The sequence below is a fragment of the Oryza sativa genome, chromosome 5 (genome assembly GCF_034140825.1).
Source record: "Oryza sativa Japonica Group chromosome 5, ASM3414082v1".
NCBI lineage: Eukaryota > Viridiplantae > Streptophyta > Magnoliopsida > Poales > Poaceae > Oryza > Oryza sativa.
The window spans coordinates 298,701-319,515 of record NC_089039.1 but is presented as its reverse complement, the minus strand read 5'-3'; the positions used below and the strand labels follow the sequence as shown (position 1 = coordinate 319,515).

The following is a 20,815-nucleotide window of genomic DNA, read 5'->3' as shown; positions in this document are numbered from 1 at the left end:
CTAAATTTGTAATGTGTTTATATAAAAAGTAACTTCTTTTTCACACAAGAGCAAATTCTAATTAAAAAAAACTAGACTGTTACAGGAGCTGTGTTTAGTTCCACGCTAAAATTGAAAGTTTGAAGAAATTGGAACGATGTGACGGAAAAGTTAAAAGTTTGAAGAAAAAAGTTGAAATCTAAACAAGACCAGAGATTGAAATGAAACCTAGAACAGGATAAGGATACGAGAGTTGAACCGAAAAATAAAAAAGAAAAATCAGACTCACCTCACAAGCTTGATCTGAGCCGTCGGTATACAAGATCCAACGGCGCAGGGCACAAGCTGTAGGCCTGTACCAGTGCACCGAGAGTTGGGGGGATGATTGGTGGCATTAAATGCAATATCTGAGCCGTTGTTTTGTGCATTGGATGGCCCAGATTCGATGTAATGTCATCAGTGCAGTTGCAAAAGCCCTACTACTCCTATACCTATACTACCTAGTACTCCTAAGAGAGAGAGAAGAGAGAAGAGAGAGAGAGAGAGAGAGAGAGAGAGATTGCAAGGGAAGGGAAGGGAGGAAGCGGAAGAAGCTTTTTTTACCCTTCCCACGAGCATTCAGGGGAGAGGGTACGTGCAGGAGCCAAGGTCCAACAAAGCGATACCTCCTTCTCCTCCTCCTCCTCATCCTCGTCATCAGATTCGCCGCACGCGCACGGTGAACTCCTCCTTCCTTCCTGCATTTCGATTCCCTCTTCTTTATCGCATTATTTCCTGCCCTCCATTCTTCTATTTCATGCCCTTTCTTTCTTTCTTTCTTTCTTTCTAATAATCGATGGCAAGATCGATCAACCTGTTCGTGGTTTTGGGTACCACTGCCGATTTCCCCCACAATTCCGGGGTAAAAGAACCATTTTTTGGGGGGTTATTTTTTGGGTTAAAGATTCCCTTTTTGTATCACACTGGGGGCCATAACTGTGTGCAAGTGCTCACCTGATTTTAACTGGTGAGGTTTGATCACCTATAAGACCATTTTAATCGTTTGGATTTAGGGCGTAATCGGACAATGTTGCCTTGTTCAGAGATAAAATTTGTATCTTTTGTGGTTGAGCGTTGATTTACCGAGGGGACTGAGTTGTATAACTTTTCCATCCTTTTTCTGCCCTCGTTATGTTTTGATCAGATTGATTATGTAACGGTGGTCTATTGCCCTATCAACAATCTCATTTAAACGAGCAAATAAAAGTTCAATCAATTATGGCAATCAGTTACATATCTGCTGCTGGGAGAAGTAAGGGTTGTAACCCTTTGTGGGAAATGGCTGACTATTCATAACTATTATGATTATCAAATTGTTCATTCGTCTTTCTGTTCTCCCTGCCTCACTCACTGGTGGCCTGGTGGAGTGAATGAGTGAGGGTTTACTGCCAATGGTACATTTCCTTTTTCCATGTAATAATCCCACATTATCACCCATTTGAACAGAAAAATACATATAGGAACTCTGCTCCAGCTAGTCCTCCGCAGAGGATAAGTAAAGGGAGAATTTCTCATAACATATAGCTGATGCAAGGATTTTGTTCAAAGTCACCTTGTCAAACCATTTTTCACAATCTAGAGAATATATTGTTTGGTTATTTAAACATGGCTTTCTTGATAAATATTTGATGAAATGTCGCATTGAATTTTGATCCGTCTAGGCAAATGAGTATTCAAGATTGATCTCTCTTTAAAGGCTAGCTTATATATACATATATATTCTGCCTGATGATCTTTTATTTATTTTCCCTGATGACTGATTGATGTCGGATTATATCTACAGAAGCAGCGATTGCATAAAATGTGCATGCAGCTGCTTCCATGTGAAATTCTAAGAGAAATATGATCACCCTCTGCAATAATCTTACTGCAACCTATCTTCTGCTGATGAGTTTGAAGATGCTTTGCCGTAGTTGTTCGCCAGTTGCAATATTTGAATAATAATAACAGCAAGAAATAACCATCTTATTATCAGTTCTTTTCTTCCATTTACATACTTCTATTGTGATTGACAGATGCAGGAAGAATTCGATTGGCCAACCTTAGTGTTATCAACATCACCAGAAACAGAAAATGTTACCTCCAGCTCTGTGAGAAGCACAACCAAGAATGACGTGGTTATTCAGCAAGGTTCCATCTCTTCATACTGGCCATGTATGCATCCGGCAGTTTCCAAATAAATATATTCTAGTTGAGGCTGTTTTTTGTACACCTTGTTTTATTCTGTGAAAATCTCTGTCTCATTCTGCAGGGGATGTCATGAAACTTGAAAACGACACCCATTTTCTGTCTCATTCTTCAGGAGATGGGATGAAATGCACAAAGGCTGACCATTTTCTATCTCATGCAAACAGGGGTTCATTGAACTTGGTATGGTACAAAACTATCTGTTCTACTATCGTTGATGGGAACATTTGAAGGGACATATTGCTGAAACATAAATACTGGGATGGGAATGGGTCACAGGGTAAATATATGGATACCTATTTGATCCACACTAGTTCAACTAAATACACAACATAAACTAGAAAAAAAAAAGCAATTTTAGTTGATCAGCTTGCTTGAATTAGAGTGGCTCAATGGGCACCCATATATTGACCCACTCCCATCCCTAATAAAGAAGTTTTGTAGGTAAAGAAATAACACCCTAATATACTGTACTAATCACTCAATCAGTTCAGCAATTGATATAGAATTTCAAGTTGTTTGCATTATTTCAAAATTTTAGTTCAGTTGAAGTTAACAATAAAAGCAAGGACCAAACTGTAGCCAAGTTGGTTGGTTGGTCATGCAGGTGTGCATACCACCCACCTAGGTTAAATCTTACTCCCTCTGTTTTTTTATAGATGATGCCGTTGACTTTTGACATGATGTTTGACCGTTTGTCCTATTCAAAAATTTTATATAAATGTCAGTTATTTTGTTGTGACATGTTTTCTCATTAAAAAACTTTAAGAATGACTTGTACTTTAGCATATTTACACTATTTTTTTGGAATAAGACGAGTCAATGGCGTCATCTATTAAAAAATGGAGGTAGTAGATCAAAGGCAGGGAGGCAAAGCAGCAATTATATTCCTTTAATTAATTAGGAGTAGCTGCTGGATTTTTAGCCACACTTCAGAGTTTCACTTGATTTGAAACATGCCCCTTTATTCATCACTATTTTTTGACCAAAGGCTAGAATTGCTCTGCTTCTCATTAGAATCAATGTATATTTACAGTGAGTGATGCAAGTTGTGAAAAATCTTTCCTTTGTTAGTAGCTGTAATCAATATATTATAGTAAATAAAACCATCATCCAGGTTCAATGTGGTAATTCAATTGTGTTTCAATGTTAATATGCAATTTATGGATAACATGCACTGCATTGAAACGTAAAGCTTTGTTCATCAGGTGACCCCTTTTTTCTTTTTGTTTTGTTTTGAAACAACTCCCTTCTCAGGATTATCAAGAACAACCTTCAAAGTCCAATTTTGCTACTGACCTTGGATCACATGCATATTCTAAGGAAGCCAGGACACTTGGAAGAGTATATCATGGGCAGCAGCCTTACTTTTCCCCTTCAAGCTGTTCTTGGGAAAAATCTTCTGCATTAAAAGTAGTGCCAAATAGTCCAGATGCATCAGGGCATATAGTCGGGGAAATGAGAACCAAAACCAACATCCTCAGTGCAAGGTCAAATTACCTTTCATATCCTACTGATGTTCCTCATATAAGGTATCGAGATGAAGTTAAAGTTGATCTTAGCCAAGATGATAATTCCAAACAGTACAGAAGACCTGATCAATTTACTGCCTTCTCAAACTTCAATGGTCAATCTTCTGAACACCTTGAGGTACATCTGTTGATTGTGTTAATCATAATAGAGTTGTTACTTCTATATACATCTCTCTATCTGGCATCAGTAGAAAATAATTAAGATCATTTGAATTCGGGAGTATTTGACCGTGACAATTTTTTTGTTGAAACAGACAGCCAAAGGGGCAAACTACATGGATGAGATCACTCCAATTTCACGTCAATGGTGCTTTGATAATAGAGGCCCATCACTACCAAGAGGGCTGGTCTATGGTGATGAGATACCATCGCTATCTTCTAAGAAGTGTAATGGCAATGTTGCATCATCATATTCAAGAATATGGGATTATAGTGCTGAAACCACATCAGTCAGACAATGCTATGGCGATAAAATCCCATCATTGTCTCACCATTGGCACTACCGAGATAAGATCCCCTTGCATTCTGGTCAGTGGTGCCATGATGCTGAGGCACGCCCATTGTCGAACTACCAGCAAGGTGCTTCTTATGGGAATGGTCGTTTAAGAGATAATATTTCCAGGGGTGGTAGGAATGAGCAAGTCAACATTATCTCAAGCAGACGTACTATGACAAAACCTAGGGTGGCTAACAAGGTTGTAAGCAGCACCGATCACTACAAGATTAATAAGGATAACCTATGGAGAAATTCTGAGGATATAAGGGATCAAGTTCGTGGCCCCCGGGCAAATAAATTAAATAATTCTTCAACATCATCTATCAAGAATAATGCCATCCCTCCTTTGGTCTGTAGAGATCAAATTAATAGACCAGAGTTCACAGTTCAGTATGAGCATGCAAAGTTCTTTATGATAAAGTCATATAGCGAAGATGATGTTCATAAAGGTATCAAATACAATGTTTGGGCAAGCACTCCAAATGGTAACAATAAGCTGGATGCTGCTTTTCATGAAGCTCAGATTTTAATGAAGGAGCAGGGCAAAAGGTGCCCTATATTCCTATTCTTTTCGGTCAGTAAGGATGAAATTCTCTTCTTCTAAGTATCATCCTTATTAAGAAAAAGTCCACCTAAAATAACGCTGAGATATATTATTTGGCGTCCTAGTACCTGTTGTGTTTGATGCTTAAATATGATAGTTAAGTGAGACATGCCGGTGCTTTTTTTAGTGCATGTTTGTTTGTGTTTAGTTTATTGTCTTCTATTTAGGAAATTGAGATGATTGGCTGTTGTATCTTCACTCTTCACTTGCGGACATTTTATGATTTTAGTTTTCATCGTGAATGAGTATTCTTAAGAAAACTATAGTGATTGATAGCCATGGATCCAGCTTCTACAGACAACCTGCTCCAGATTTTCTTTTTGACTTGGTTAATTATTTCAACAATACATTGAATTTCCTTTGAGCTTGTTTGATTAGGAGGGATTAGATTCTGATATCTTTGTATTGTTAAGATTTCAGTAGAATTACTTGCTCAGTCATAATCCCCACCGTCTGAAAGAGCTGATTTTACCTGAAATATTGGTCACAATGTCCTGCCATTAGATTGAGTAATGGGCTTCTCTAGAAGATTTGATCCACTGGATACCATTCACCAAATATGCCTGAAGCATTTTTTGTCTTCTTTAAGTCCGTTTTATCATGTGACAACCAAAAGCTCTTGAAGCAGCTCCATATCTCGTCTGTTGTATGGCTATTTTTATCATATGGTTACTACATGTGCCTGAAGCAATTCCTTATTATCTGTTTTATGTTTTATCATCTGTCCAATTTTCAAGATAGTTAATTTTATTATGATCCCTTTTTTTCCAGGTTAATACCAGTGGGCAGTTTGTAGGATTAGCTGAGATGTTAGGTCCTGTTGATTTCAAGAAGACCATGGACTTTTGGCAGCAGGATAAATGGAATGGATTTTTCCCTGTAATGTGGCACATTATAAAGGACATTCCAAATCGGTTCTTCAAACATATAACTCTTGAAAATAATGAAGGCAAAGTAGTTACTTTTAGCAGGGACACTCAGGAGGTACCATGCTTGTAGCTTTGTTCTGAGACTTTTTTTTTTGAAAGGGTTCTTATAGTTAGAAATGGAATACTCTCTTTTATAATTTGTTTAGTCGTAGTCTCTTTTATATTGGTACAATCAAGAACATAGAAACTAAAAAGTATTCCATATCTTTGAAAATGAAATGGACACTTAACTATTTTAAATTAGGTGTCTATATCAGGTTGCCAGGTTTTATTTCCAGTCCTCTGAAGAAAGGTTTCCCTTTCAGATTATGAATATTCTACATGATGTCAAATGCTGTTATTCCATGCTTTGATTTTTTTTATCCATTTGTATTGTTGATTCGTTTTTATCCAGCAACCTTTTGTCCTTCTATGTAGATTGGGCTGCCCCAGGGTCTGGAAATGTTGAAGATTTTCAAGGCATATCACCAGGGAACATCAATTCTGGATGATTTTTATTTTTACGAAGAAAAGGAAAACATGCGCCATGCCCAGAAGGGAAGAAATTTGGAAACAACCAATCAAGATTTGTTCTCTGATGACTTCAGATCAATATCAGTGGTATGTGCTTTCTATTTAGATCTTTGTTTTGAATGGCTACTTGATAATAATTTTAAGACAAGATGATACTTTTGTTATGTAAATATATTTACGAACACCATGGGCATTTTGTGAACACTGATTGTGGTTGCTTGCCAAGTCCACATGTCATTATGCAGAAGTGCTCTTGATTAGAACGAATAATCTTCAAACCCTTCTTAACATAACGCTTTAAGGAGAAACTTCACGGTTTCCAGTCTATCTCAAGGAGAGAATTAACATGTATAGATCCTACTGTTGGAAACCAGATGATCCTGAACCATGTCGTTTAAGTTCTCACTATTTCGACCAACTAAGATACATAGAGAAAGTGAATATGAAAAAGGACTGTTGGAACTTCTCTGGATATTGTGCCGGTTTCTGCCACACATGGTCCGTTGTTGGGCTCATTGCTGCAAAACCAAACCATTGTAGCATGTATTGTGAAATATCTTCTGATGTAGATGGCAACTGGAGCTAAAGATCTTGAGAGTTTATGGGTCAGGAACTCGGGATAGTTTAGATCTCTAGTGTCCTTTGGTCACTTTTTTCTTCTGTGGCGTGTCTGTTTTAATGGAATGTAGGTTGTGATGTACTGTTTGTTTAATGGAATGACACGCAGCTCTCCTGTACGTTCGAGAAAAAAAGTTAGTCTTCTGATCCTGCTTATTTCCATTTGTAGGAGAATTTGGAGGCCAGCATGCAGAGCTTGAGTTTCTATGAAACTTGGGAGTAATTTAGATTGTTCTAGTGTGCATCCAAAATCAGTAAGTTGACGAGTCAGTGAAGCAGCTCAAGGCTTGACCCTCCTTTGCAAAATTGGGTTGATCCAACGACGGGATAATACACAGATGAATCCAAACAATTTTAATGATTATATATATATATAGTATTTTGTGTAGAACCACGTATGATTGTGGGTAACCTTAGAACAAGATTTGAACACACTGAATGTTTGTAATAGTTACTTATCTGGTGGCTACAGTGACTTTCCATAGACTAGATGAATTTGACGAAACTGGCAAGAACAAAGCACAAGTCTGTAGGCAATAATGCCATATTATCTGCGTGAACAATCATGTTGATGAATGTGCATCTCTTCTGATGTGTATGTGATGTCGGTTTCCTTCCTGTTGACATGAGCGTTAATGTTAACTAATGTACTCTGATCACCACGTTGTTCGTTGGTGTTGATGACACAGCTACAAGTTTCCATCCACAGAGATACTACCATGAGATTGTACCATAGCCCATAGGCTTTCTGTGATCATCAATTGAGGAGCAAAAACATAATCTAGAGACAGTAAAGAAAGGTTTGTTGCAGATTTCCTAGGAAGCATTTTGAATTGCTTGCCATGAACCACAAATCCACAATTAAACGCAAATTAGCAAATGAATGCTCATCTCAATGAGGTACCATGGCTGTGAAGAGCGAAACACTAAACCAGGTCGACGAGAAGGCTTCAGTTTTGACTCAAATTTAGAAGGAAATATAACCCAGGCAGACGCCTGAATGCAATACGCTGAATCATCATATATGCCTCTGAAGATAGATTTTGTTCATACAGGCGTCCAGGATGGCCCAGCAAAATGTTGGCAGGGACCAATCTCAATCTGAGGACATGACAAATTATAATTGATATATACAGCTTCAGAAGCGTTGTATTGGACAGATCACTCTCCACATCACGGCTACACTAATTTGATCGGCGTCCTTGGACTCGACGGAACGCCGCCAAACCTGTCGACCATAAGCTTGAAACAAGGGGTGAAAACCATGTACAGCGCAGCAAGTGCGAACGGTGCAGCGATCAGCCACCCGAGCATCTGTGATCCGCATTGGCAGTAGAACTCATGTCAGTGTTTCCTCAAAGGCAAAGCAATGGCCATATCATCAGCTAGATGGATAATAGATGAAGTTTGTTTACTAACCGCATGCACAATGCTGAGCATCACATCCTTTGAGGCCTGGCCAGTGATAACCTTCTTGAATGCATCTGAAGTCAAAGGGAAGTGTCCACTGCCTGTGATAACTTCTCCGAAACGCAAGAAAGGGACAATCAAGCTGAACAAAACATAATCAGTAATGAATTAGCAAAGCCAAACACATGGAAACCAAGTGAGGAATCTGGCAAAATGACAAGGTCACCAGCAGTGGTAAATCAATTCAAAGGTTGTCATGGGTCATAAATCTACACTGTTGCACTAGGTACCGTTAGTCATTTACAGAGAAAATATACATATAAATGAAAGTGCAAAGGCAAAGACCTGAAGTAAAGCAGTTCATGGATACATCAGAAATTGTAACATATCCAAATATTCATACAGAAGGCATCAGATGCAAGCAATGAGCAACAGCAAATGCATTTACAAAAGCCATAAATAGCTAATAAGAACACAAAAATGGATTTGGGAGTGTATGCACATGAGGATTATAATATGTAAAGATGCAAACTGTAAGCAAGATAATACCAGAGTACCAAACAGGGGAACTCAGGCTACACAAACTCAAAAGAAATCAGATAGCCTGGCCTATCATAGATTCGTATCATAGAGCAAAGCTTGACATAGAAGATCAAGCATCTACAGACGTCTAAGACTATTTTATGATGCAAAAGACCACCATACTGTTATGAACAAAGTTTGGCGTATATACAAAAGAACATGCAAAGAGATAGCACAACAGGAATGTGGCTTCTCAATAATTTAATACAAGTTTACCTTAGCTCAAGGGGAGTAACAACGAAATTTAGAACCATGACAGTAACAGCATTGCAGCTACTTCCCAACATTGCTATTGCAACTCCACAAAGAATAACAGTGGTCCCTGCAATCATGAAAGCTCAAGATGCATCATGTTGTTTTGAGGAATATATGACATGCTTGCCACTTTACCAGTAGCTCAGCAGGCACGATGCTTACAAGTTACAACTTCATGCCACACAGTGAAAAGTGTTGACAGTTTCACTTGCAGGATTATACACAGACATGATTGAGCATCATCACCACAGAAATATTGTGAAACTTTTTAACTCGGTAGCTACTCCACATCATATTTACAAGTGCTCGAGAATATAAAACGGATCCTCCAAACTTCTAAGATAACAACCAGAATTAATCTTTCTAGAACCAGAACACTATTACCATTGCATCGCAACAACACTGAACTTCGAATTTCACAACAGATTAAATACACGTACTCTACATGTATCTGTAATTTACCAAAAAGGATTGTGTGCTATTTCTTCAAGACCATGGAGCAGGAAGTCATTGTTTCAAGAATAAAAAAAAGTTAGTGCCCCAGCTTATCAAAAGCCACAATGAAACTACACAGCTTAAATGCGCAAATTTGTATCTAATCATAACCTCCTTGGCTGTCTAAGGCCACTTAACTCAGTTAATTTGGATATCTTCTTTTGTTCAGTTAAACTATGAGAAAAATCTGGTACAATGAAGACATGCTGAGGCTTGAGAGGCTCCTTACCACATATCGGAAAGATCCCAAGGGTGACACCAAGAGCAGCAGAGAAAGCCAGTTGCTTCGGCTCAGCTCCCCTGCACAACATTACATGAAAGTTGTCAGCAACGCAAGGACAAAATGAAAACAAACCATTTCGCGAAGAAGTTAAGCAGATCTAGCCCAAGATGTGACACCGGATGGAAGGGGGAAAACTTACCTTCTAACTACTTGCATTAGGGGATCGACGACCTTGTTCTGTATCCATGGCCAAACGCCAATCCTCGTGAAAAATGACATTTTCTTGGCAAACTTTTCAAGAAAAAGAAGAGTCCAGCAAAACGCAATAGCCTATCTGTTGCGGGCACCAAGAAACCAGAACCTGCAACTTTTTATGATCAAATCGCGCGGAACAAATAAATGTCTGGCCTTGCAGCATGAAACAATCCAAGAAACGGTGAAGTGCAACTATCCAACCCAACTTGTAGGGGTGAAGTGCAACTATCCAACCCAACTTGTAGGGGAAGGAGACGAAGGAGGGATTGGATTGGAAGCGGGGGTGAACAGGGTGGGTGTCTTAAATTGGAAGAAAGGCTCCACCTTTGGGTTTGGATTTGGATTGCTTGTGAACAGGGTGGGTGGCTTAAATCGGAAGAAAGGCTCCACCTTTGGGTTTGGATTTGGATTGCTTGCGCGAAAAAGATTTTTTTTTGCTTGGAAAGATGGGAGCGGAAGAGTTGACGAAATCGAGCGTGTGGGCAACACCTGGCAAGATCTGACAAAAAAGGTGACTGAATCTCTTCCTCAAATCAATCGAAGAGGAGGTGAGGTGGGGAAGTAGAATTAATTTAATGGGGAAAGGCACTTTTACATATTAACCCCTATCTCCTCAAATCAATCGAAGAGGAGGTGAGGTGGGGAAGTAGAATTAATTTAATGGGGAAAGGCACTTTTACATATTAACCCCTATCTATCTAGTTGATAGTTTTTGGAGGTGAGGTGGGAAAGTGGAATTAATTTAATGGAGAAAGGCACTTTTACATATTAACCCCTATCTATCTAGTTTTTGGATATTAAAATTTCAAGTAAATTGGTGTTACATATGCATAATTACCATTCCCTTAGTATATACTACTCCATTTGTTTGGTTTAATTTAGGTGGACTAGCAAAATGCCCGTGCATTGCAACGGATGAAAACAATACAATTTTAATAATTAATCTGTCGCATGGTAAATCATACATTTCACTCATTGACATTTAATAAATAATACGTGAAAATATTTAGAAATACATCAACATCATTGTTTATTAATAATATTTTTCCTTTAATGATTTTAACTTACATTTTATTATGTTCTCACTTACATATAAATTTATATTTTTCTTTAATTTTAAGTATGAATCGTACTTAAAATTTATAAAAATATTGAATTAATATTGTTTCTAACATTTTATTGTTATTAGATTGTACTTGGCACATATCATTTTGCATTTTTATTCTAAACTATAGTTTATTTGAATTTATTAATTACCTAATTTAAATATCTATATTATTAGTCTAAATTATTTTTAAAATTAAAAACATTAAAATATTATAGATATATCACAATGTTTTAGGGACGGGAAGACAAAGTACGTTCAATGGTTTCAATTTATAACCTGATAAAGAAAGAATGTTAAATTAGATTCATGCAAGTGGCACAAATGTCTTTTAGAAAATTTATAACCTGATAAAGAAAAAAAAGTTAAATTAGATTAATGCCAAGTGTGACAGTATGTCCTTTAGAAAATTTTGTGGAATGAAAATTTCTTATAAGAATATACCTTGATAAAAAGATATTTTGTGTGACTATGAGTAGTTTGTGGTCTAGATTCTTCTTAAGAAATTTATGTGAGTTTGGATGAGCACAAATTATGTGAGCTTACATGTTTCGTTCTAAGGGTGTTTGGATGACCAAATTACATCTGCTATAATAAAAATGGAAATCAAAATTAACAACAAGTTGGAAGTAGGTGGAGCTGGGCAGAGGCAGATCTAACCCTGTTTCGGTTGAACCCCCAAACTTTTTGAGGGATAACGCAGAATACCTGATGAGGTACGGTGTGGGTAGGGAGGGGATGCTCACCGGCGAGCGACGATGCGGTGGAAGAATTGAAGGAGGACGCCGGGCGCCACCTCTGCTCGCAGGATGGGGATCGGCGCAAGCGGCGGGCGAGGAGACGAAATTCGAGGCCGAGGCCGAGGCCGGATGGGATGGATTAGGATGCTCACCGGCGAGCGAATGCGGCGGGAGCAGGAGGACGCCGGCGCCACCTCTGCTAGATGGAGATCGGCAGGCGAGGAGACGGGACGGGACGGATTGCGGAGGCGGAGGTCGTGCAGCGCTCTGCTGCCGCGGTATGGGTCATATGCACAGGCCCATGAGGCTGGAGTTTTTTCATATCCCAAAAAAGTTCATCTAAGGTCCCTTATCTTGTCGTTGAGTTTTAACAGGATCACTTTTAATTGTTGTTGTTGTTCACGTGGCGGCCGAGTCAGTGTAGGGCCCCCACAAGCCAACCAGCAATCTTCTTTCACCTCACTCCCCTCTACTCCCATCTCAACCTAAACCTCCAGGGCATTCGCCAATGGGTAGGGAGAAGGTGTCGGTCGGCGAGGAAAAGCTCGACGGCGGAGGCCGCCGGCTGACGTGGCTCCCAACGGCCGGGAGCGCTCACGTCATGAACGGGTTGCGCCTCGATCGAGCCGAGGATCCCTCACACCAACCCCGCGTTCTTCCTGCTCTTGGGCGGCACAAAGCCGGCGGCTAGACCTCGATCTGACGAATCAGCAATGGCGCTAGAGCGAGACAGGGTGGCGCGGCACGACGGTTGGCGGGGGCTCGGTCACCGCGACGACAAACCCGAGGTGGGGGATCGTTGGCAATCGCGATGATGATGGTTGTGAGGAAATTCGGCGGCGGTGGTTGAAAGGGAGGAGAGGAAGATCACGAGCAATGCAGAACGTGGAGCGGACTGTGGGCGTGTGATGCGTATACAGAGATACAGGAGTGGTAGGTCGAGACGAGAAAATTGATATTATACCATCTTCGAAAAATGTGGCTTCGCTAAAATACAACTCTCAAACGAGTACAATTTGCTGCTGGAATGCTATTCATTTTCTCCATTTTACATGAATTGAAAATGTTTTGGCACATAGACAGACCTTTTTGCCCCTGGCGGGCAGCGGTAGGCACGCTATCTGCCCGTTGTCTGTTGTTCTTGGTTGGTTGGTGAGAGGAGGGGAAGAAGCCGGCGCGACGACGAGGGAGGCAGCAGCGTGGGTGCGAGGGCGGTGGTGAGGCGGCTGGACAGGATCCGGAAGCGGGGCACACTGTCGTCGTCGGCCGGCTGTGCTGCTGCGATGGAGTGGAGGAGGGGGCGGCGCAGCCATGTCGGCGAGGAGGCTCGTGGGCGCGCGCGTTCTGGCAGATGAACAAGGAGAGGCTGGCTGTTCGGGGAGGATCGAGGTGGCGCGCTGGAGCATCATCTGCTTCCTCACAGCCGCGTGCCGATCGATCGAGGTGAGTGAAGGCGAGGAAGAGCAGCTGCCCGCCGACGGAGAAGAGCAGCCGTGCTGTCCATTCTGATTATTCACACGAACGAAGCCTACCAACCCTGACCACCTTATTGTCTGAAACAAGCCCTTGCTCTGTATCATCATTGAATCGAATGGGGTAACAAAATTCTCTTCAGAAGCCTTGCATTGCATGCAAGGAAATCAAGAATGATGCCATCAACTTGACCATGCTTTGAACCAACTGGTTGGAATTGGATCAAGCATCTATTGATGAGCTAGTTAAAATAGCGTTCACCAACTTCATATGAAGTCTGTTAACCCTTGTTCTTCGAGAATGAATCCTTCCGCGATCCATCTATTTATCAAACGTTGTTTGTTGATCTCATTATCTTCTGGAAATATACTCAGGTACAGCAAACAAGCTCTCAAATGGTGAGGAACATCATAGTAACTGAGAGATAATATCATTTTCATGATATCAACATCTGGGTCCTTTGCAAGCACGAGAAGGAGCCAAGGAGAATGGTGGCGGTGGCTCACCGGTGATGGGAACAAAGCAACGAAAGAGGGGATGAAATCTAGAGGGGGTATTTTGGTCAGCTCATCAAGAAAAACAAGGTAAAATTCATGTAATTTGATTAAAAAAAAGAGAGGAAGAAATGGCATTCCAGCAAGTTGTACTGGTTTGAAAATGGTGTTTTAGCGAAGCCATATTTTAGGATGGCATTCTAGTGAAACCCAATCCTGAAGATAGCACAATGTCAATTCCGTAGATGCGATCTAGACCGTTGCGTGAGAACCGAAAGAATGAGTGATGACTGAAATCATTTGTTGAACTATGGGGTAGATTTGACGAATTCACCATCGCTGGATGGAGAGCGACGCGGCAGATAGAAAAGGCTTGGAGAATCATATGCTACATCCAGTTTTTTTTTTCTTGTGCAAACAAGAAAAAAAATAGTACTCCATCCGTCTTACAATATAATAACTTTTAATTATATATCTTGATAAAAAAATATGCCTAGATTTACATCTAAAAGTTACTATAACCAGCCCGCCATTATGATTAAAAGATAAACAGCAAGATAAGTTGCTATAACCAGCCATTATGCTCAAAAGGTACTAAACAGCAAGAATGATTGTCTTTCTGTCATGACTCATAATGTGGTCGAGTCGAGACTCGAGAGCACGTACATGCACACACATTTGATGGCGTTAAGCTGCCGAGTGTAAGTTACTTGAGCATTTGTACCATGTTACAGGGACTTTGTTTTCTCCAGCTCAACACACCAAATTTACTCAAATAAATCAAATTAAAACGCACACAAAGAATGCCAGTAAACTAGATTAGGCTAGCTTTCTTCGTCCACGATAATGGTCGATCCCGTGCCGATCCCAAGCTCCATGAGAGAAACCGTGTCTTCCTCGAAGAATTGCGGCATAGGGCAACCCTGTCAAAATGCAAATCGATCAGATCCCAGCCGTTCCAGCATGCAAGTATTTTACCCTACCTAGCTTTCTGCCTCTTCTTTTCTTTTTTTTTTCCTTTCTCGACAACATTTTAATACATGAGCAATGATCATACACAGCACAAATAATCCATACCTCTTCCTCAAGATACAGTCTCAGTTTAACGTCCTTCAGTTTAAAGAAGCTCTCGCACAAAGATTTTAACTTTCCAACCTATAACATGCAAATCATAGGCAATTTAGCCGTCGTAGCAAAACAGGAGAGCATGTTATATCACTATCAGCAAGTTGCCACTAATATCTCGCATGTGAAAGCTAAACATAACCAACCTGTGTTTGAGAGGAAAGGAAAGGAGAAGATTGAAAAGATACACCAAACGAGGTGAGTCATTAACACATGATTAATTGAGTATTAATTATTTCAAACTTGAAAAATTGATTAATATGATTTTTTAAAGCAACTTTTCTATAAATAATTTTTGTAAAGCACACACCGTTTAGCAGCTCGGAAAGTGTGCATACGAAAAAAGAGAATCGTTTTTCTCTATCTGCTGGTCTCAAAGACTCAACCACGAAAAAAGGACAGCTAATAAGTAGTAATAGGACCCAAGAAGTACTTACAGTAGTTGCAGGAGGCAGCTTCTTTGTCAATGGTTGCTTCTCACCCATAGATGGCCCTACGCATTTCAAGGTGATACCTGTGTGCAACGGAGGAAAAGAAAAAATCACTTCCTCGCATGCATACCATACAACTCTCTTGCCTTAATTATAGTTCAACATTATTACTTATAAGCCCAGAAGCCATTTTTTGAGGACCAGAAGTCCTTGAACTCGGCTTCTCATCCTCAATACCATGAAAGGCTTTCAGCTCAGCAAATCTGCATTGACAAATCGTTATTGCCTAAGCATAATCCAATTAATAATTGGTGCGTCACTATCATCAGGTATCTGTCCCAGCCTAGTCCCAGGGAAGTTAAATTTAGCAAATGAAGCCAAGCAACACAAATTTGGAAGCGCGTGTAAACATCAAGATAGACATATAATCCTAATTGTTGAATAACAGGTATAACTGAGATCATATAGGCTGGAATTGACTAGGTAGAGCTTTTCTAGTTAGTAAGGTCACAGCTCATGTGGTGAAATCATTTAAGTAACAACATGTGTCCTTTGCAGCAAAATAATGGCATATGTAGTGAAAAATCCTTTGGTTATATCATGGTCATGTGGTGTCAAAAAGTAAAGAAGGGAAATTGGACAACCTTACCTAGGGTGCAGCCGTTTGATCTCTTCAGGATCATATGATTCAGCTTTTCCCATAACAAGGCGAACATATCTATGTTTTTGCATCAAAAGTATCAGATATCGTAATTGTGGTATTCCTTCGAGAAAAGCAAGACAATATAGATAAGTGCAAGAACACTTTCTAGAAAACCAGAAGAAAAATTCACCGTTGGCATGGATAAACACACATGTAAATAATGGATGGCTAGCCATATACAGAGGCCCTATACATCATAAAAGAAGGTAATAAATTTACAGAAGGGATTAACTGACCGTATCTCTGCTTCCCTTCGCTCACGTGGACTTATCTGGATATGGAAAAGAAAGATGAAGTAACATATTTGTACAACATACATGCTCAAGAAACATCCAGGGACTCAACATACCTCACTACCATTCAGTATTTTAACTTTTCCTAGTCGGGCGATAAGCACAAATCGAGGCACGCCGCCCTTGGCAGGGTCAGCTACAGGATTATCAGAAAGCCTGACATCCTTTAGAAAAGTAGATATTAGTATTGGCGTGCTAAGCCATAACTAATAAAAATACAGTGTGGTGTACATCATAACATTCTTGTAAATCTAAGAATCGCAGTGTATCAAAATCTTGCAGTTCTAACTGTTCAAACCTCATAGAAAAGGAATTGAACATCAATACTAAATTTCAGAATAATAAACACAAACCATTAGAAAGAAACTTGCTTACTGTTAAACTCGGAAAGAGGTTAAGTGAATCCACAGAAAGGACCTCATCTATCTGGTTAGATCCTGAGGCATTTGAAAGTGATCATTAGCAAGTCATTTTGAACTTACTTGAATTAAAGGCAGTTCTTAAACAGAAAATATTATGGAAAACATTTCATGGCGCATGATCAATTTTCCCAAATAGATAACGGAAGCCAGATATTACAGAAAATATCTTAGATTCGATATTTTGTTATGGAATAGATAAGGGAAGCCAGATCACAAAAAATACCTAAGAGAAGAACTCGTAGTTTTTCAAAAGGCAAAACAGCTGCATCGCCAAGAGATCCTAGTGGAGGAGGATTGGATGGATATGTTACATGTTTTAGCATGTTCTTATTCAAATGGAGCTGTTCCAAGCTGCCCCAAAAAAGAAGGAAAAACATCAATATCTACAGTTCTGAAATGCAGAAGTAACATTAACTTAAGACAAAAGCTTCAGTTATACATTTGTACCTTCTTAAGTAAGATAGTTTCACAATTTCATCCCATGAATCAATGTGATTGTCTTCTAAATTTAAGAGTCGCAGTGTATCGAAACCTTGAACAATATTTCCAACTGGAGTCTAGATAAGCGGACACATGATAGTTTATAGTTAGTTCTTCAAAGCTGTTTCTTAATGTACACAAAGTTGAAGAAGGAAAACCTTGCACTGCAAGATTTGGAAGGACTACCTATTCAAATTTCCAAATGGATCATTTTCCAGTTAGCCAGGGGAAAACTTTTATGAGGAGTTTCTGTTTTACTTTGGATGAATAACAGTAAATGAAGCAGTAGGCATAAAATGCATGGCAAAAAAATGTACAAGAAGAAACGCTAACCATCATTGCTTTTATCCTGTTCGTCATTAGATGGAGTTCACTGAGACATGAAAATGAGACTTTAATCTTTTCAACCTGTTCACATAAATAAACATCAACTTATACTGTGATTGGCATCAATAAATAGAAGCTTCATTGTGTCAGCCAAGGGGCATACCAGTTCCCATGTTACACCACAGTAGTTGAGAACCAAAACACGGATATTCTTGACAGATGAACTGTCAGTAAAGTCATTCTCCATGGTATTGTTTGTCAAATCAAGAATTTCCAGTGATGCCAGAGCTTCACACAGAGAGAATATATCCTGTGAAAGAACAAAACTGTTCAGCCAAATGCCAAAAGAAACATAACATTAGCATCAATTGTGAGAAAACATAACAAAACAATTGAAAGTTCAGGATATCAAGCAAATCGTGACCTGTACTGTCAAGTGAGTAAAAGATGCTAAATGTGCTTTCAACAGAGGTGAAAAAGATAAGATGGTTGGTGATGATTACATAGCTTACCAACGCACATGAAAAGTATTAATAATCCAATACAGGGATATACCACAAGTTTTACTTCTAGGTCAAAATAACATAAATTTGAATAAACTCCAAGCTTATGAGTAATGAAGTTCAACAGCACAATGTGGCACCATTGTAATGAAGAGCATACAGCCTTTTGCTGTGCATGTTTCAATTTATGAAGTTTTGTATGTTATATCCATACTAATTAAAAATTGTGCTAACCATAATGTTAGTCTCTTGAGGTACATACTTGCCACTGAGAGAGAAGATTTCCAGTTAAATCAAGCTGTCTGAGATCTGAAACGAGCAAAACTATTGTCAGTACTCATCAGAATTCAGGATAAACATAGGCCAAGTATGCATGACAGTCCTGCCAGCAAATTTCTAATGAATGTTTACTAGTAAAATCATCCCTCCAATGCTCAGTGCCTACTAATGGCCTAAGAGAATTCATGCCATTTTCAAATAGATTATGTAATGGTGATACAACTGAATTAGGTCCTAAGGGACTAGTCTTAACCCAGAACCTAGATGCTAGAGGTGAGCCAATACATAATGTCATCTTTATAGGAAATATGAGAATATTGTAGTTGAAAATGACCCAGCTGTGGGGTGAACACATATTTAGTTTGCTAAAGGAAACTTTAATAAGAAAATGCAGCTAAAAGGTATTTCAACTCAGTTATTGTAGATGCCGACGTTGTTACAGTCGGTCAGTACATCGAGTCTCAAATTTACACTCAAAGAATAAAAAGTGACACAAATACGAAGTACTTTAGGTTACCACCCTTTTAATTTTGCATACGTTAAGAAACTATAAACTCTATTCCATTATCTCATTTCCAATGCCAAAATATGCAGTGAACTAAATGCTTTAGCTGCAGAGCCTCCAGTGAACCAAACAAAATATATACATTGTGTTCCCTCTAAGGAAGGTAACGTTTCCAATATATAAGATCAGGAAGCTTGACATGTATCGCTGGGTTGCAAAACAATCAAATAAAAGAGATGATTTAAGGATTAAAGGATAGTAAGTACTTGGAACCAAATTCTTTAGTTCATCTCCTGGCCCAATTGAGCTTACTCCCATGTAGGATACAGATGCACTGGTCAGATCATTGAGGTTTTTCAGCTTTTCCTCAACTTTGTTCTTGCCAACCAATTCCACTGACACGCGCTTCTGACTTGATGAGAAGACATACATTTCATCTGGACACAACAAAATGTTTATATCGGGTATCATTATAAATGTAAAAAGGTGTATGCATATTGCTTTTACAAGCAACGGAAAATCTTCTGCCCTTGAAACAGGGAAAAGAAAACAGAGTAGCTGGAAAATCTTACGCCAACCCACCAATAGCACATGATTTTGAAATTTTAACACGAGGTGTCCCATACATGCTCTCAAGCAATGAGCAACTGTCAAATTCAAGAACTAGTACATATACACATGCCAACATGGATGCTTGAGCCTAAGTTGTATAATGCAACAAAAAAAATGTGTAGCCGATTTCTCGAATGCTATTTACAACGCATAGAAGGTAGAAAGTATGTACTAGGATGAATTTTAGCAAAAAATTAATAAGTGGAATGGGAAAAAAAAAAGAAAAAGAAGCTAGCTGGTGGAATGAAGAGCAGCAAGATTTGGATTTGGAAGCCGAGGAATCGAGGGATGCGGACCTTGTTCCTCCTTGGTGAATTCCTCGACACGGTAGCGGTTGCGTATGGCGTCGGGGAGCGTGATCCCGGCGCTGAGCGCGGTGGGGCGCGCGAAGGAGGCGGAGCGTTCCCCGGCGGCAACGAAGTAGCGGCGGCCGGCGAGCGACCCGTCATGGCGGCCGCCGGCGCCGGCGTCCCAGTCGACGCCCAGCCAGTCTCCGGGGTGGCCGTCGACAGGGCCGAGGTAACGCACGGTGCCGACGCGGGCGGGGTCGCCGGCGGCGTGCACGCGCTGTCCCAAGCGGAAGGCGACGGCGGCCATGGATGTCGTCTCCTACTACTACTACTACGAAGTGAAGTGAATTGGGAGTTGCCGTTCATTTCTTTGGCCCATTTAGCCCCATCGCTTCACTATTTTGGGCTGTGGGCTGGCCTTATCCGGCCAAATTTGGAAGTTGCAACTGGGAGAGATGATTTTTTTATCACCATCAATCAAAAAAGAAAAAAAAATACTCTACTACTGTACTAGATGAAAACAAAACCTTTATATGTCAAGCTTTCACCAGCTTTACAATCTTTAACTAATAATAATACACCATTGGTAGCAATAAGTAAAAAAGATCTACCACAACCAAACCACTTTACATTATCATACAAAATTTCACAATATACTGTATCATGCAAGTTTGTACTAGTATTTTCTCCGTCCTAAAATAAATATACATGAATATGGACATAAAAAAAAGATAAATATAGTAATTTTGAGTCACAAATCAAGACAGCCTAACTTTAATTTGGACTCTGAAGGGAAGAAATTGACTGTGCTTAGTCACCTGTCAATGAAAAGCTCCCAGTCCTTTTTGACTCTTAAAAATTCCTTTTTAGCCGGCAAACCGAACCCACTTTGTTGTGAGTTGGGAGTTCCTGACTT

At 39.7% G+C, this 20,815-nt stretch overlaps 3 protein-coding genes across 7 annotated transcripts; 1 reads left to right on the top strand and 2 right to left on the bottom strand.

Moving 5' to 3' along the window:
• Positions 1 to 564: 564 nt before the first annotated feature.
• Positions 565 to 7,495, top strand: LOC4337559 (uncharacterized). Its single transcript, XM_015784589.3, has 8 exons — positions 565 to 697; positions 2,034 to 2,172; positions 2,270 to 2,388; positions 3,463 to 3,855; positions 3,992 to 4,807; positions 5,609 to 5,821; positions 6,184 to 6,366; positions 7,067 to 7,495. Exons 2-8 carry the CDS (start codon positions 2,034 to 2,036, stop codon positions 7,118 to 7,120), a joined length of 1,917 nt encoding a protein of 638 aa, XP_015640075.1. The 5' UTR covers positions 565 to 697; the 3' UTR covers positions 7,121 to 7,495.
• A 382-nt stretch (positions 7,496 to 7,877) lies between these two features.
• On the bottom strand, positions 7,878 to 12,255 carry LOC4337558 (uncharacterized). Of its 5 annotated transcripts, none has more exons than XM_066310566.1 (6): positions 11,969 to 12,255; positions 10,062 to 10,616; positions 9,869 to 9,939; positions 9,106 to 9,211; positions 8,317 to 8,449; positions 7,878 to 8,211 (listed from the first exon to the last, which is right to left on the bottom strand). In XM_066310566.1, the coding sequence occupies exons 2-6, from the start codon at positions 10,139 to 10,141 to the stop codon at positions 8,077 to 8,079; spliced, it is 525 nt and encodes a 174-aa protein (XP_066166663.1). In that variant the 5' UTR covers positions 10,142 to 10,616; positions 11,969 to 12,255; the 3' UTR covers positions 7,878 to 8,076. The 5 variants fall into 5 exon arrangements, with proteins under 5 accessions (XP_066166663.1, XP_015640077.1, XP_015640076.1 ...); XM_015784591.2 differs by having other exon boundaries at positions 10,062 to 10,229; XM_015784590.2 differs by having other exon boundaries at positions 10,062 to 10,223.
• A 2,269-nt stretch (positions 12,256 to 14,524) lies between these two features.
• On the bottom strand, positions 14,525 to 20,271 carry LOC4337557 (tubulin-folding cofactor E). The gene is made up of 15 exons (XM_015783678.3): positions 19,906 to 20,271; positions 19,264 to 19,434; positions 18,476 to 18,522; positions 17,874 to 18,020; positions 17,717 to 17,791; positions 17,351 to 17,460; positions 17,127 to 17,254; positions 16,857 to 16,918; positions 16,538 to 16,645; positions 16,425 to 16,459; positions 16,135 to 16,203; positions 15,657 to 15,748; positions 15,492 to 15,568; positions 15,007 to 15,084; positions 14,525 to 14,852 (listed from the first exon to the last, which is right to left on the bottom strand). Exons 1-15 carry the CDS (start codon positions 20,204 to 20,206, stop codon positions 14,754 to 14,756), a joined length of 1,599 nt encoding a protein of 532 aa, XP_015639164.1. The 5' UTR covers positions 20,207 to 20,271; the 3' UTR covers positions 14,525 to 14,753.
• Positions 20,272 to 20,815: the final 544 nt, after the last annotated feature.